The sequence below is a fragment of the Athene noctua genome, chromosome 1 (genome assembly GCF_965140245.1).
Source record: "Athene noctua chromosome 1, bAthNoc1.hap1.1, whole genome shotgun sequence".
NCBI lineage: Eukaryota > Metazoa > Chordata > Aves > Strigiformes > Strigidae > Athene > Athene noctua.
Window position 1 is genome coordinate 87704390 of NC_134037.1, and position 15781 is coordinate 87720170.

The window sequence follows — 15781 nt, forward strand, 5'->3', positions numbered from 1 at the left end:
TCATACACCTGTTAATCACTTGGCACAAAGATAAATAATTGGAAAAGCCACAAATATATCACTGGTCATTCCCAACTCCTCATTCCAGTTACTTAAAGAAAACAACCTTCTCTCACTTTAGTTGTCTGCTTTGGTTTTGTTTGTTTGTTTTTGTTTTTTTAATAAATAAACATCCTAAATGCATTTCTATAGGTCTCATTTTCTGGAACTGGTTTTTGTCCTCCTGTTTGTTATTTCTTGGGGGACTATTTGGCATTTATGTCTCATGATTTCAAACAATATTAAGGGTGCAGTTTGAAAAAAGCTATTCTAGATATTTGGTATTAATCGCTTTCTAACTGCAAAAATGTTGTTGTGTTTTAAAGGGCCAGCCACCGTTGACCTTGTCTGATTTTTTGGGTTTTGGTTCCAACTCTGCACGGCCATGGCCAAAAGGCTGGCAGCCCACCAGCTGCATTCAGCCTCTCTTGCTCTTAATTACCCAGTTCCCCAGTTCTCCTCCCTTGTTGGTTCTGTTCTGGTCACCACAATTAATTCCCATTTCTTATTCCTGTATTCACCTTCAGCTCATTAGTTTTTGGCCAGTTTCCACTGTTCTTTCTGCTCAGCATTTTGCAATTTCTCTCATCACTGTTTAAGGCCTTTTTCCACCCTCTTCAGTTTTGTAGGGTTGAAGGACAGTTTTTAATTGCACCTTCTAGAAGAATGGGTGAATATTTTGCTTTTGTCAAGTAGGTGCCAGGGAAGCCCCCATCTCTCCCCCTGGTCATTTTCCTTCCCAGGCTGGTCTGGGAGCACAAAACCATCTCAAGGGTGCAGAAACGCCAACACACACTTCTTTCCCCTGTAGGTTTAAGAGCTGTTTTATGTATAAGTACGCATGAGGAAAGAGATTGATGAACCCCAAATCTCAGATGGAAGTTCCCAGCTCCGAGTGGTTATTTTAATGAATATTACAATTAATAGCACCCAATGGAGGGTGTCTTTTAGCTTCCTGGGCAGAGTCAGAAGGGACTGCTTGATGGCTCTTCACCGGACACAAGAAATGTGGTCCCTTCAGACTGGGGTTCTCTTTTGGTCCTTTTTACCTCAGCAGACTTGTGGCCTCACTGAAATTCCTAACACATATATCATTGTGTAACCAAAGTCATACTTCAGCTGTTTGGTGGTTGTACAAACATGTCTTAATCTGAGTTAATCTCAATTCTTGGAAGTGGATCTTTATATAAATTTGGAAACAAACACTTAGCTCTTCTCTGTGAGGAAGTAAAAGTAAGTTTCTGCCTACTTTTGGAGTTTCCAGTTCCAGTATTGTATCACTGGCAGATGACAGTGATCAGGTGAACTATCAAAAGACTGCAGACAAACCCTTTAAAAATCAACTGGTTGTAGGATAGATTTTTTTAGGGCCAAATTCACTCGTGTAACAGTGGAGTTGCATCACTTGAAACTAAGCTCAAATGAAACCCTAATACAGCTCTCTGACTACTTTGAAATCCTTATTAGTAATGCATATTTTTACTTTACAGACATTGTGTTAAATCCTGTGTAAATACAGGGAAAGACAGCCAGTCAATAGAGACTTTATTGAAAGGAAAGAGCTAGAATAAGTAAAGAGTAATTTAGGGGAAAAAAAAAAAAAAAGTATTTCCTAGGGCAAAGTGGGCAAAGTTACATGAAATACCTAATGCATGAATCTGAAACATGAGCTATTTGAAGGGAGTGATTCTTCAAAGCAGACACTGGTATCTAATTAGTTAACTCCTAAGGCGAAGCAGGCAATATACCAGCTGATGCAATTGGTGGCAGCAGGAGTTTGGAAATAAATATCTCTATCTGGCACTGAGAAGTGATACAGAGCTCAAATTTCTGTGGATTGCCTGGCCCCAAGTTTATGCTTCAGAGCTCACATTTCCATGGTAAAGGAAAATTAAATCTCAGAGTTTAAGATCTGGGGTTCAATGTGGCTATTTATTAAAATACATCTGGCCTCCCTAGATTGTGAATATTTTGAGTTGACCTAGATGGAGCTCTTGATAAAATCAAGCTCTCGTGGGGCATTTCCAGTGTTTTCTGATAAAAGCTTTGTAGAACAGTGCTAACAAAACCTAAGACACTTTAAAGCAACCTAGCTAGAAACCAGAAACACAGTGGCATGTGAAAACAAAGAACAACCAAAAATCCCAAACCTCCGGAAACCCCAATTGAGCAAAACCTGGGAGATTTATAATGCATTTTATATGGGGTTTATTCAAGCTCCCTCTTTAGAGATGCTGCAGTCAGGGCTACGGTGGCACCAGGCTACTGACAGAGCCAGTGGAGAAGTGCGCGCTCCCTGCAGAAGGAAGCCCAGCTTCCTTCTGTCCACACTGCTCTGTGCAGGAGCCCTGTCCCAAGCAGCAACAACTCAGGTAGGTATCAGATGTTAAATGAGATGACTCTAGCATTAATGCATGCAAATTTATTTTCTGATTGTGTCTATGACTGTCCCACTTTGTGCGTTTGTGTGTGAGGATGTGCATTTTTAAGTTTGGCAGTCCATTTGAAACAAGATTCCTGTTTCTCAATATCAAACCAAAGTCAGTATGACAGATGGTACTAGAGTTGGCTGTCCTGAGTCTGTCCTGTGCATTGCTAAAAAGGCATGTTTGTCCTATGCACCCTACGATGCCCTGGAGGTATCAGCATTTTGTCGTTTGACTTAGTTCCCATCATCACTTTTCTATCCAGAGATTCTGCTTACTATCCTTGCATCACCTCTATCAGTCAAAAGCGCTATTTCTTAGGCCAAGCAGAGATTTCTGGTTCCAGCTCAGTTGAGTTTCAGAAGCTCCATATCTGCTGCCTCATGGGCAATGTCTACATGCTCTCATAAATCTGTCAGTAGGTCTCTGTGTGAGTAACCTTAGTAGCAGACATGCAACAGCACACATGAATAGGGCCTTTGAATTAAAATGACAGCCTCCTGCATTCCTACCCAAGGTTTGCTCTACAGACAGTATCTTAGCACTCCCAAACCACTACCTTTTCAGCTTAGAATGTTGCAAGTGACAACAAGGAGAAAGAAACATTGTCCTTCCTATTTACCAAGTATACACTTGTGTTCTCAGACATCTTTGTCCATGTCCAAGGAAATGCAGTTCAGTCCATCTGGCCGTGGGTAGCGACTGAATTGCTGCGCAGGCTGCCCTATTACAGAATAGGCCTAGCTTAAAGAAAGGTTTGCTTATGTGATGATGAGCAAGATGGAAAGGACTCTGCTGCTAGCTTGATAAAAAGAAAATAAAGAGTAAATGATAATCAATAAAGTGTGTTTGATTAGGTGTCACTGAGAGAAAGAAAAGGCCATTTCATGTCACTTTTTAGAAAGCACAAGGTGTGTAACTTTTGGGGATGATTTTGCTCTTGGCTAATCTTCAGATTCAATATTAAAATCTCAAACTTCCCAAAGGAAAGAGATTCTGCATCTTTTAATGAAAGATAAAACAACAATATAAACATACACAAATTTACAGAGAAAGGATCAACTTTAATACATCTGGAGTAAAAGGTGTTCTTTTTTAAATATGGTATAAAAATAAATGCAAGAAACATTAACAGAGAATATACAGACAACAGACAAAGACACAGGCTTTCTTTCTCAATGTGAATACATCAGTGAAATGAAACCTTCTGTGCTAATTTATTGTGCAATAAATGTGATGCCATATGTATATTTATTAATATATGCATTTTTTACATTTCTTCCAGTTTTTGATTGACGTATTTTTTTAATAAACTGTGCCTAGCAGAAGCTTTTTTTTCACTGTACTTGAGCTTGCAGAAAATAAAAAGACACAGATCCAGCTTGATATGAAGGAGGAAGTGAGCAGACAGTTTTCGAAATGGAGGCATCGAAAGGCTAGAGAGTCCCTCGGAGTCTGTAATGCCTTAGTATACACAAAAGAAAACAAGTCAGGTCCTTGCTCATGCAACATCTTGTTCTACTGTCCTCTGAGTCAGGCAATCAGTGAGCTACAAAGTATGTATAATGATTTGAGTCTGCTTCCATGCTACAAGGTGATCCTTTTAGTAGGACTGCACTAGACTGGTTAACCTCTTTGATGTGAGCGATTTCCCCTGAGGAAAAGATAAAAACAAAAAACAAAAACAGAAAACAGAGGCATGATCACTGCAAACCTGTTCATCAGCAACCACTTAGTGTTGCCACATCACTGTCAAATAACTAGGGGCACCAACTGGAGTCTGTCAAATCTTAAACCACAGGAAGCCCTTACGCTTAGACACCTGCACTGCCAGCCAGCCAAATTGTTTCACAGAATAAGCCAGCAAATTTAAAGGCCATTTTAGAATGAGATTGCTTTTGGCTGATGAGAAACTAATGTTGAAGTTTTTGCTGTCAGTCACACCCAGAACTTGAATAAGGTTACTACAAGCAAGAGTGCCTTGTGCTACAAAGATGAATGTGCAAACTACGGTAGCTCTGTCACAGAAGACAAAAAGATACTTTAAAGTTAAGGTGGAAAGTAAGAGGCAGATTGCTATAGGCAGGAGAGCAGCTTTTTCAGGAATGCAGCTATTGGTTTGCTGAGACCGTATTTACTATTTATAAGGTCAGGTGTATTACATGTGACTGCTTAACACTGCTTTGAAGGTGTTTGGATTTCCACATTGTTATTTTCCTCATTGTTCCTCCTGTTACAAGGATGCAGTTTCAGTTTTTTAGCAAGTTCTTTTAATAAGATATGACTGTCCCAAAAGAGTTAGGTCTACAGCGTGAAGAGGATGGTGTAGGGTATGTCACTATGGTATATTTCAGGCAGATTTGAGCTGTATCTGAGCCAGACAAAAGCCATGAAACCACATTACAGGAATTAGCTCCCCTGAGGCCACATAAAAGGAGTTAGCTCTCCCAGGGCCATCCTACTGCGACTCTGATCCAAAGAGGCAGTGCTGGCACAGCAAGCTGACATCACTCCTCAAAATACCACAGGCATACCTTGATAATGTAACATAAATAGATCATAAAACATTAAATAGAAAGTGGTTCTAACTCTCCAGTAGATATTTAATACTTACATTTATTGTATTGTTCATTTTAAGTGCACAACTCAGAAAAATAAAACTTTCAAGGAGACTACAGTAAGAAATACTGTAACCATGGAGAGATGCTACATTTTCTGCAGTAAATAGTAAATGAACTTATTCTGCCATATCAATGAGTTGTTAAGTCATCTGCTGTATTTTAACTCAGTGGAATTACACAATTCAGTATCTGTTGTCATGATCAATTAAATTTATGCTCACATGGATCTGTAAGTTGGTTTTGAGCATTTGCTCAAATGCAATATATCAGAGTGGTTCTTCACAAAAGGAAGAATAACTATTTTATTCTTGGTGCTCTGAAATACAAGTTGAACAAATTATGATGAATATTTTCCCTACAATATAATTTTGAAAGGAACTCATGATCTGCAGCTAGACTGCTCATCCATCAGGTTCACCATATCACCTGACAGTATTAATACTCTCTTCTTCAAAAGACGGAAATGTCCTTCCTGGCACGCGCTCATCTCTGCATCTAGCTTTAACTGTCACTTTCTACCTACATTAAATTCACAGCTTCTTGACACTTGTTAAACCTTAAATTATGTTTTCCTCTAATGCAAGAGGCAAGCTGTTACAGTAAGACATCTTTTCTTTTTAAATAGTCAAAAAAGTCTCAACAGCTGTGTGGCACTGGAATACAATTTAAAACAGCATGTCCAAAATTAAGTGTTTTGTTAGATGATTCATGATTGTCAGCCCTGGACATAACCTCAAAAAATACTGAGCATATGCTTATTTTTGCCTTTCATTAAGTTATTTGTGCTTAATTTTACAGGTCTACAGGCCTGGCTACTTTCTGTAAATATGTGTAAGTTGTCCTTAGTACTGAACTACATAAACCAGTTAATTTAAACAATTAAACCAGGAATTCTCTATTAGTTATTAAAACAATTTGCTTATTGCCACATTGGAAAGCTGTGAAAGCTCTTGTGGGATAAAAATCTGTGAAATATTTTTTTATTCTTATCTGCAACAATTACTTATTTAGGACTTGTAAATTCCCTGGAATTTTTAGATTAACCATAACCAAATTCTAGCATCTCAGGAATGAATTGTGATATCACATAAACTAGGCCTTTTGACCTAAAAACTAGTTATAGATAGTTGATCTGACTTGTATAATCTTATTCTACGTATTATTTGAATTTTCCCCTATAGGCACAGTGAGCTCTCATGACAAATTTTTTCTGTATTCTCCATCACTTGCTCCCTGGATATTGCTGGTCTTTGGATACTTTTTCTCCTAGGCCCTACAGTGATCAGGATTTCTCTGGATGGTCCTCTCCTCCACATCCCCTCCCTGCCTCGGAGAATATTACACTTCTTATAGATAGGAATTCTCCATCTGAACAACAGCATATGCTCTTTTTCCAGGTATTAGTAGTTCTAATTTATCTTGTAGTTGGAAAAGTGACAGCTTAGAAGATATACCCTCCTTAAGAGATCTTCTTCCATGTTTATTCTGAATCATACTTAGTTCTCTGACTGGGAAAATAATACACAGAAGCCATAGCAGCCCCAAATACAGAATTATCCTACCTTTTCATTCAGATCTGCAGGGATTTATTATTTTCCAGTTTACAGCATATTTCTTTCAATGTCTGCTCCAGAGTATACTTCTACTTTAGCCCTGTATAGTAGGGTTTTGTAATCATCACTTCTAGGAGATTTCCAGATTTACTCAATTTATAGACAGATATAAGGATCATCCCTTGTGGGTCATAATTTAAGAGCTGAACCTACCTATTTCTTTCAGATACAATACTAATAGCATTCCCATAAACCAAATTTTGATTTGGGAAACTACATTTAATGGGCCAGTTTTGAGATGTGTAGCATATGAGTCATCACACATAAGAAAATGTTTCCTCTGCCAATAAGATTAAAGAACAGCTGGAAAAAAAGAGTTGGAAGAAGTAGTTGATAGTTGTCTGAAGAATGATCCTTAATATTTTCAATATATTCTTGCCATCAACATTTAGGAGCATGTGGCCAAATTCTAAACAGGATTAGGATTTTTGGCTGTATTGGTGCACTTTGGATACATGAATTCAAACTGTTTAACAATGTTACTAATAATATACAAGCCAAAATGAAACCCCACGTTACATAACCTGAGAAAGGAGCCAGAGTATGAGGAAGCAGCACAGCAGTTGCAGTGAACATCTAATATGAGATCCATTGACCCCAGCGTTCAGTCCCTACATTAGTGTATTAACTGCTTAACATAGTGTTGTCCTTCCAACTGTACTTTTAGAGAATTTAGGGGGAAATTTTCAAAACAATGGGCAGATGTATGAGCTTCTAAAAATACAAACATGTTGACTGACCTATTTAAGCAGCATGACACTAACACCTCAAATAATCCGGCAGACAAGTCAGTAACCACCTCAGTATGTATGGGGCTTACAAGAAATCAATAGAAAAAGTATATAGGGGCTGGAGCTGAAATGTATGCTAGAGTAAGATCAGGTCTTTTCCTTTTAGAAGATGAACTATCTTCCTTTCTGCTAAGCAACTTCAGCAGCACCTTTTTCATGTTTCCTTATTGCCAGCGCAGATGCTGCTCCCCTGGACCGAGACTGGTAGAACTAGAAATAAGAACTCCATGCATCTGACTGGGAAACAGAGAAACAGTGTGAACCCCGCTGTGAGCAAAATGAGATGCAGAGCAAGAATTGACCCTCTTTGCTCTCACTGTTCCCCATCTGCTCATGTGCGACACACCTGCAGCACTCCAGCAGCTCGGCCAGCACCGGCAGGGAAAGCTCCCAAGTGACATCAGAGGGCACCGCACACAGAGTCGGTACATAAACAGCCCCTGACAGAAGCACATCTGGAGAGGCACAGGAGCAGAAACAGTAAGTCCCTTTCCAAGATTAGGCAGCCCTTTCTCCTCTAGCATGGGGGACTTGCTTTAGCATCACTCAGGGAGTCAGAATTCCGCTCTGATTTCCACCGCAGCACAGGACGCTGCTCTCAGGCACCCATGCAGGTATATTTCTCTTTCAGACATGTAAGAAAGGGGAGAGGGTTAGCATTTACTGAATTTGGGGCACAAGTTGTCACCGCAGCTGCAGCACTAAGTGGTTGCATGTGCAGGAAAATCCTTCTGCCTATCACAGGGATTTGCAGTCCTCTGTTCATTTCTTATTAGGACTGTAGAGTTTCTTGGAGCAGTCCATATACAGGAGGCAGTGGCTGAGCAACTGTGTTCCTATTTTGGCTCATTCCAAACTGAGTGACACTCAATTTCTTTCTCCTTTCACACCAATCCTTACATTTACTGATGAGCTGCTCTCATTTGTGTTTAACCTACAAACTCTAGCCAGATGGGGTGGTTTGAACTTGAATAACCATCTGAAGTCTGGGGTAACACATAAGATTTTCCAAGGCACCAATGCACTAGACAAATATTTTTAGTGTGTTTGTCCTAGACCTGACCTCTTAGATTTCTATACCACTCTGCAGTTCTCATTCTTGAAAACAGCTTAAGGCTCGGGTAGTTTATCAACTGGGAAATGGCAGACACTGGCCTAACACCCGAACGGTACGCGCTGGCTGCTCACTTAGACGAACCTGGCTGTGCAAGTGCTACTTCTCAGCTCTTCTCTTCCAGCACAGAGCACAGCAGCTTAGCTCCAGGCACTGCAGAACAGGACAAGGAGGCCAGTCTTCACTGGTGTGTCCTATGGATGCTTTTTTTAGTTTCCTCATTAGCCTGGACATCAATCCTAAAAAAATTCTAAGACTAGATTTTTGGACTAAATTTTTAGTCCAAAATAAAAATCTCTATTATTTCATCAATTTTTTTTAAGTCAAATATCAATAACCCATCTCTTTACTGAAAAGTAAGAAACCTTCTTTTCTACAAATAATTATTTTTATTATTGTTTTGTATTCGTCAAATAAGAAGGTCTGTGATTTTTTTTCTCACTAGTTATTTTTTGGTTTAAATTTTAGGAATAGCCTGTAAGTAAATTCAAAAGTCCAATTAGGATTTCTTCCATGACTGTACATTGAACATGACATTCCACAGCTGATACTGCATTGAAGTTCATTCACAATGTTATGCTCGAGAAAAATATATCCCTTGGCAAGATTTCAGGGCTAGATAGACTTTTGATGTGGCACAGTAGGTCGTGTGTACATAAGTTCTACTTGTTCATATAGAAAAAATTATTGGTTAACAGATTAAATTAATATATTATCTGCCTCGTTTCTCAATAAAGGGACAGATCTTAACATATTTGCTATGTCATGTTACATGACATTGGACTGAGTCTGTGAAAATGTGCTGTGTTCAATGACCTTCACATTTCACATCTCATGCAGAAAATGGTCTAATGTTGTTGGTTTGGAGGGGGAAAATATCGAAGGACATTGATCAGTAGGTTCTTTCAGCTAAGTGGGAGAAGACAGCTGGACACGGTACAAATAATGTAAGATATAATGGTTTCAAACTCAGAGTTATTAAATGGGGTCTCGTTTATGAGGTTATGAGTGAAGATAATTATCAACTGATGGCTCTCTAGTTTAATATATGAACTGAATTTGGTCTGGTTGTATTTCCATAAAACATCACAAACTTGCAACAAGCACGTTTTTTTGCCTTCCTTATAACTGGGCAGCAGTAGATAAAACTAACACTGACAGGGGCATCTCAAGCCTTCACACCACGTAATGATGGAGTGTGTCCCCCGAGGCAGCTCTGAGGAGGAAGACTGCACTGTCTTACCCTGTGAACTTGGTTCCTGGTGGGACAAGAAAATTTTCATGGGGTGGAAATGAATTAGCCCATGCCCCTTGCACTGAGATGTCTTTGTTTCAGGCTTTCAGGCTTCCAGACTGGTGATCACAGCTAAGCACCAGGATAGTGCTTGCAAAGGCGTTCTGCTCAGACTACCCATCTGCCACTGTCACAGATCCTCAATTCCTGAAAGGAACTCTGCTCTCATCAGTGAATATTCAGCTGTTTTCTTCTCTGCAGATGTTAGTACTTGAGGTAGAGGATGTTCTGATTTTTTTTATTTTTTAATATGGATTTTTTTCCCCATGTGAATTCTTCAAAAGAATTTCAGTTTTTAAATTCAGTTTTTAAAATAGCTGATTTCCCTCTCTCTACTACTGTAGCAAGCAATGACATTCTCCTGCTCCCTGACTTACGCATTTAGCTTCCCTATTCACTTCTTTGGGGAGCTGCAGGTGACTAGAACTTAATTATTCCTAAAGAGAAACCTGAGGGGCTGAGCTGGCCGGTGGGGAGCACAGAGCACACTGTCACTGCTCCCTCCCCATGCCTTTCAGAGGCACAACACTTGTGGTTGCCTCCAAGATAACGTGGTGTTACTCCAAGACAATGGACTTATCCAATGGCATCATTCCAGTAGTGCTGAAGTGTATGTGCTCTGTATTTTCATGCAATACCCGTGAGTGTGAATAAGTGAGACAAACCAAGAATATCTGTGCTTACTACTCAGAGGTACACTATAAAGTGTTTGGTAATAAGTATTACATACAGCAAATGACAGTTTGCTATTACCTTATCTATATTGTACGTGAATGCAGACCTGTTTCCAACACTATTCATGTTGTATGTTGCAGACCGCCAAAGGCATTAGCAATTTTGCACTATGAAATCTACAGAGCAAGCTAAGTAGCCGATGTTTTTAAGCTGAGCATTTAGGGCTTCCATAAAGTGCACCAACTTATTGAAAGTTTTCTGGAAAGAAAACTCTCCAATGTCAAAGAAATGCAGAGCTGAGCCGAGGGGATTTTTTTTGTGTATACAGCTCCACTTCTATTTTTTCCCCATCAGACTAGAATTATATTATTATATCATTATCATTATATTAGGTTATTTTAACTTAATTCAAGGAATAGTACAGATTAACAGTACAGTTTAACAAATGCTTTCTGTAGCAAGTATAACCCACTTTCAATTATTATTGATCGGGAGCCTCTTATAGTCTCCATCTTAACAAATCAGGTTATGAATTACAAGGTCATCTTCTTAGGTTCAGTCCCTAGACACAACCAAGGTTACTATTTTTTTTTTTAAACACTTCAAATGGAAAAGACCGAAGTCCAATTTAGTTCAATACAAACCCACTTTGACACAAGTGAGAAAAAAAACAGTGAAAATTAGTCTAAATTTTCTAAATCATCAGAGGAGAAGAGAAACTGTAATTTTCATCCTACTAAATCATTCAGAGATGACAGCATTTATCCAGGTTGTAGAAGACCTGTTTCACACCTATTTTCTGTATTAATCAGAAGAACAAATCTATACCACAGTCCCTCACTTCACAGTTGAACAAGTTAATCAGTACACTGTAGGATATTCCGAGAAACATTTCCCTCATCCCTGCTGGTTGGAACCAGGGTAGATAATTACATATTAGAAACTCATAACTGAGAACAAGAACAGAAGAACAAGGATGCCTGGTGGCAAGGGGTCCTGGAGCAGTGGGTGATGTGAATTCAGTCAGCTTGGAGAAAAGGTTTGCACTTGAGCATCCTGACATTCTGGATTAATTTGCAAGGCTCAGAGCTGCCAATCTAATAGAGAATATAGATCTAGCAGTGACATGTGTTATTTTTATACCTGACCCGACTTGACAGACTCCACCCGGATTCACAGGTAGTAGTTTGAGGAAAAGCAAAACCACAGTTTTTATTTTTTATAGCTTGTTCTGTGAAAAAAAGAATTGCCCTCTTCTACTGAAGTACTAATGCTTCACATCCAGAAATCCTCATTCCCATTTCTAGCTCACAGCTGGTTTATTTGGCCTGTCTTGCATCTCTGGCATCCTGCTATTCTGGTACTTCTGCCCTGAGATTAGCACGATGAAAATCGGGCACGCCTGCAGGGCATAATGCTCCAGTGTTTGTGCACAGAACTGCTGGTTTATCGGTAATGCTGCTCTGAGAGGGATAATCGGAGACTCATTTTAGTGCCTCCCAGTCTGTCTTCACTTTTTCCCTTTTTGTCCTGTATTCTGCTCACATCTGTCCGCAGCTTGCTACTTCTCTCCTCATAGCCACCTGTTTACATACTCTTTACCAATTCCTGATCTGTGAGCTGTTTAAACTCCCATGAACAAACCTAGTTATTGCAGCTTGCCAGGCAGTGGCACTAGGAAAAAGCCTGGCTCTCGGAGGACCCAGATGCACTATCTGCTTTCTACTCTCTCTTTTATTAACATAGTCGCTTTTATTAATATGGAACTTCCTATGGAATTATCATGTAATTATCACGTCTAATGTTATCATGTACAATGTTGTTTTATAGATCAACCTGCTTAGACAACACACAAATCACACTGCAACATGCTATGGCAACACCACCATGCAAAATATAGGGGTTTTTGTTTCAAACATTGGGATAGTTTCCTTTGTGGCTGTTTATTTACTTTTTAGTGTCCTTTACTGACTTTGTTCCATTGAATCCAAATTTCTTCCTGATTACAGTGGATTCAAAGCATATTACAGGAAGCCTTTACCTATAAGAAAGTAGTTAAAGAATTACAGTTTTGTTTTAACATGTGAGATATTCCCACAGCCTTACAAAACTTTGTTCTTTCACTGCATTTGTTTCTTTTTTTTTGATTAGAAAGTATACACATAAACATATATATTTTTAAATACTTCGGAAAATACTCATGAGCCTCATTATACAGGAGGCAGTTTCTGAGAACTGCTTCTCCTTCCCTAGAAACTAAAAAACAAAAACCATGATCTTTGCTGAAAGCTCTCATATTTTTCATTTCAACGCACACAGCTCCACTAACCAGGTCACAGAAAAAGCCACAGACGCACACACACACAGCAGCGTCACCTGCACAATTCAACAGACAATGCAGACAAACTTGAGTATAATCCAAGATCTTTCTACCTCTTTTCATAACAGGTTAGTGCTCGCCCTCAGTGTTGGTGTACAGTTTTTATGGCATGGGAAAATAGGGATGTTTCTGCCCTACAAAAATAAATGCGTTGAATGCTTTAGTTTGAACTTTCACAATGTTAAAAAAAAAAAAAAATCCAAAGAAACTGGATAAGTGAAAAGAATCCCACATATCAGGAAATCAGTGGATCTTTTGGCAGGTGGCACGAGAATGCCCACAGCAAATTTACCAGCCTTCATTTCTTTACCTTCATGAAATAGCTTTTGAAAATTATATGTTAAAAAAAAATCAGTTCTTGTAGTCCATTATCAAAATGAAATCCCAATTAAACCCTTGCGCATCATCAGCATGAATTCTTTGGTCCTGAAGAAGCTGTGCTAGACATTAAGGAAGATGGGGAAATTGTTATTGTTTATTTTTCCCTGTGCCAAATTAAAAAAAAAAACAAAACATAGGACAAACTCTTTTTTAGTAAAATAAAAAGGAGACAAGTTGGAACTCCAATGTATTCAAACTGTGTTAGACTTAGTATTTTGGGAGGCACCAGAAAAAGGAACAACATCAAACAAGTTTTCACAGATTCTTTACTACAAATAAAAAAAAAAAAAAAAAGTGACGAATTTCATGCTTCCTAATGCAAAAAGCATGACTCCCAAAGGTCCATTCCTCCATGTGTGACTACTGAGGTCAGTGGGAAAGGGACTGGGGAGGAGGGGTTGTAATGAAAGTACATTTTAAAGCTGTCATTGCTAGGAAAATTCATAAACTGTGGTGAATACACTTTTAACTGTCAGGTTAGAAAAGCGAAAAGGGAAAGTAGGGATCAGTGAGGGGGAGGGGGAAAGGATGTCCCATCAGGTTTACTAGTCTTCCGAGGCAACAAACTTACCACATTGCGTGTGAATTTCTCAAAAGATGTTCGACGATCCAGAGTGTTTTCCAACTTAAATTTAAAATAAATAATAATAAAAAAAAAAAAAAACACAACAGAAACAAAAAGAAAAAGGAGGGGGAAAAGAAAAGCAAGAAAAATGGAGTAGAAAAGAAGGATCGATGAAATAATGGACTGCAAAACAAAGCTTGTATAAATCAGGAAGCAAACACAAGTATGAAGCTGTAATGGGACTCTCCAAAACAGAGGATGGGCAAAGCAGGTATCATATTTGACAAAAGTAATTTTTCAGAGGGATCAAACTGGTTTTAATTTAAAAGAAAAACTGAAAATAAAAAGAAATAATGAAGTGCACATCTTGTGTTAATGAACTGACATTCACAAACTTAAGGACTTCACACAGACAGTTGTAGCTTTCTGGTATTTTCAACATCTCTCTCTATATTGGATCTTCAGAAATCAATGTTTGAACAAAAAACAAAATCACACAGTACTTTCATAGAATTTTAGGTTGTCATTATAAACAATAGAATGCTACGGTGTTAATAACTACCTTGCTCCAGTAATGATCGGGACCCTGATTTTGCAAGGCACAGGGCTCCCAGCTGATTCTAGGAGATTACTCTTTAGAGCCCACTAATAAAATTATTTATCATTATAGAAATCTGCATTGCACAGCTGAGCCACATACTCTGGGCTGTGTCTCTTCAGAACTCATTTTGTAATCTGGACTTTTCTAAGCATATATTACATACCAAGACATGAGCCTCTGTTTGCCGAAGTGTGACATGATCAGTCTTTCAAGTCAGATGCCTAACCTACTCAAAACTATTCATGTAAGGGGAAAGAAACAGAATTAGGAAGCCCCTATATTTATAGTCGAAATTAGAAGTTATTCATAAGAGTAAGATTGTTTCTAAACACATTCTGTATCTTTTATAGGTGGAATAAAGAGAACAACAATTATTACATAAGTAAACTTGCAAACATGAAAGACTATTCTTCTGGGATTTTATTTTATTTTTTAATGTATTTGTAAAGCACTTTGCAATTTAAGGTGCTTCATAACAGAGAAACAGTACAATATGGGATGTAAAAATAAAAATAAGTTTTGCTAGATTGACTTATTGAAACATGCCCGCATGCAGGATATATACACATATATGTATATTGAACTCCTGTGTGTATGTGACCCTCCAAACACGCCAAGCTGGTCACCTACCAGATATCCAGTTGCACTGGCACAGGGGAGAGAAGACTGAGTATTGTTGCAAACATAACCACCGCTTTGCACAGTGGCAAGACAAAGGCAAGATGGACCAATACCTTTTTCTTGGCCTGTAGCAGCTCCTGGTAGGCACTGGATCGTATAAAACGAGGATAAGAATCACTTTTCATCAGTTTGTAAATGTGCTCCTGAAATTGAAAGGAGGAGCTTTTACTCCCGTAGAAGAAGACATATGCAAAATGAGAGGCGGTCATATATATTTTAATTGTGGAACATATACCACCTAGCATAGGTTGAATAGGAAGTCTTATGGGATAGCAGGTTGCAGTTCTGAAGCTAAGGCTGAATTGCTAATTGCTCTTTACTTTTAAGGCAGAAATGCCACTTATTTTTCATGTATAAAGAGCACAACACACCTTTCTTTAATTTATAGTCCCCATTTCCACTATGGAATTATTTTTCTAAGAATTTGCAGCTGAGACCTAGCTTAAGGACCAGCTTCAAACCTCCCTCACATTAGTCAGTTTAGCTAAGTGACTAAAGCAGGACCTGTGGATCCTTCTTCATCAGATTTTCTGAATTAGTTTCTGGAGATGCTTTCCTACTTCATAGGCTGGGAAAAAGTCCTAGGTTTCTAATTCAGCA

The 15781-nt window shown here is 38.7% G+C and overlaps 1 protein-coding gene across 11 annotated transcripts in view; it reads right to left on the reverse strand.

The window, feature by feature from the left end:
• Positions 1 to 3455: 3455 nt before the first annotated feature.
• The window catches only part of RGS7 (regulator of G protein signaling 7), a 246294-nt gene continuing 233968 nt past the window's right edge, over positions 3456 to 15781 (reverse strand). For 3 of the 11 annotated variants that reach the window (XM_074896832.1, XM_074896833.1, XM_074896841.1), the window contains 2 exons: positions 15235 to 15324; positions 3456 to 3929 (listed from right to left, as the gene is read on the reverse strand). In XM_074896832.1, coding sequence (XP_074752933.1) covers positions 3771 to 3929; positions 15235 to 15324 — 249 coding nt within the window. In that variant the 3' untranslated portion in view covers positions 3456 to 3770. Of the gene's footprint in view, positions 8758 to 12524; positions 12615 to 13006; positions 13088 to 13905; positions 13960 to 14007; positions 15325 to 15781 lie in introns of those variants that run through there. The other 8 variants (XR_012632895.1, XR_012632896.1, XM_074896834.1 and 5 more) reach the window with 8 other exon arrangements.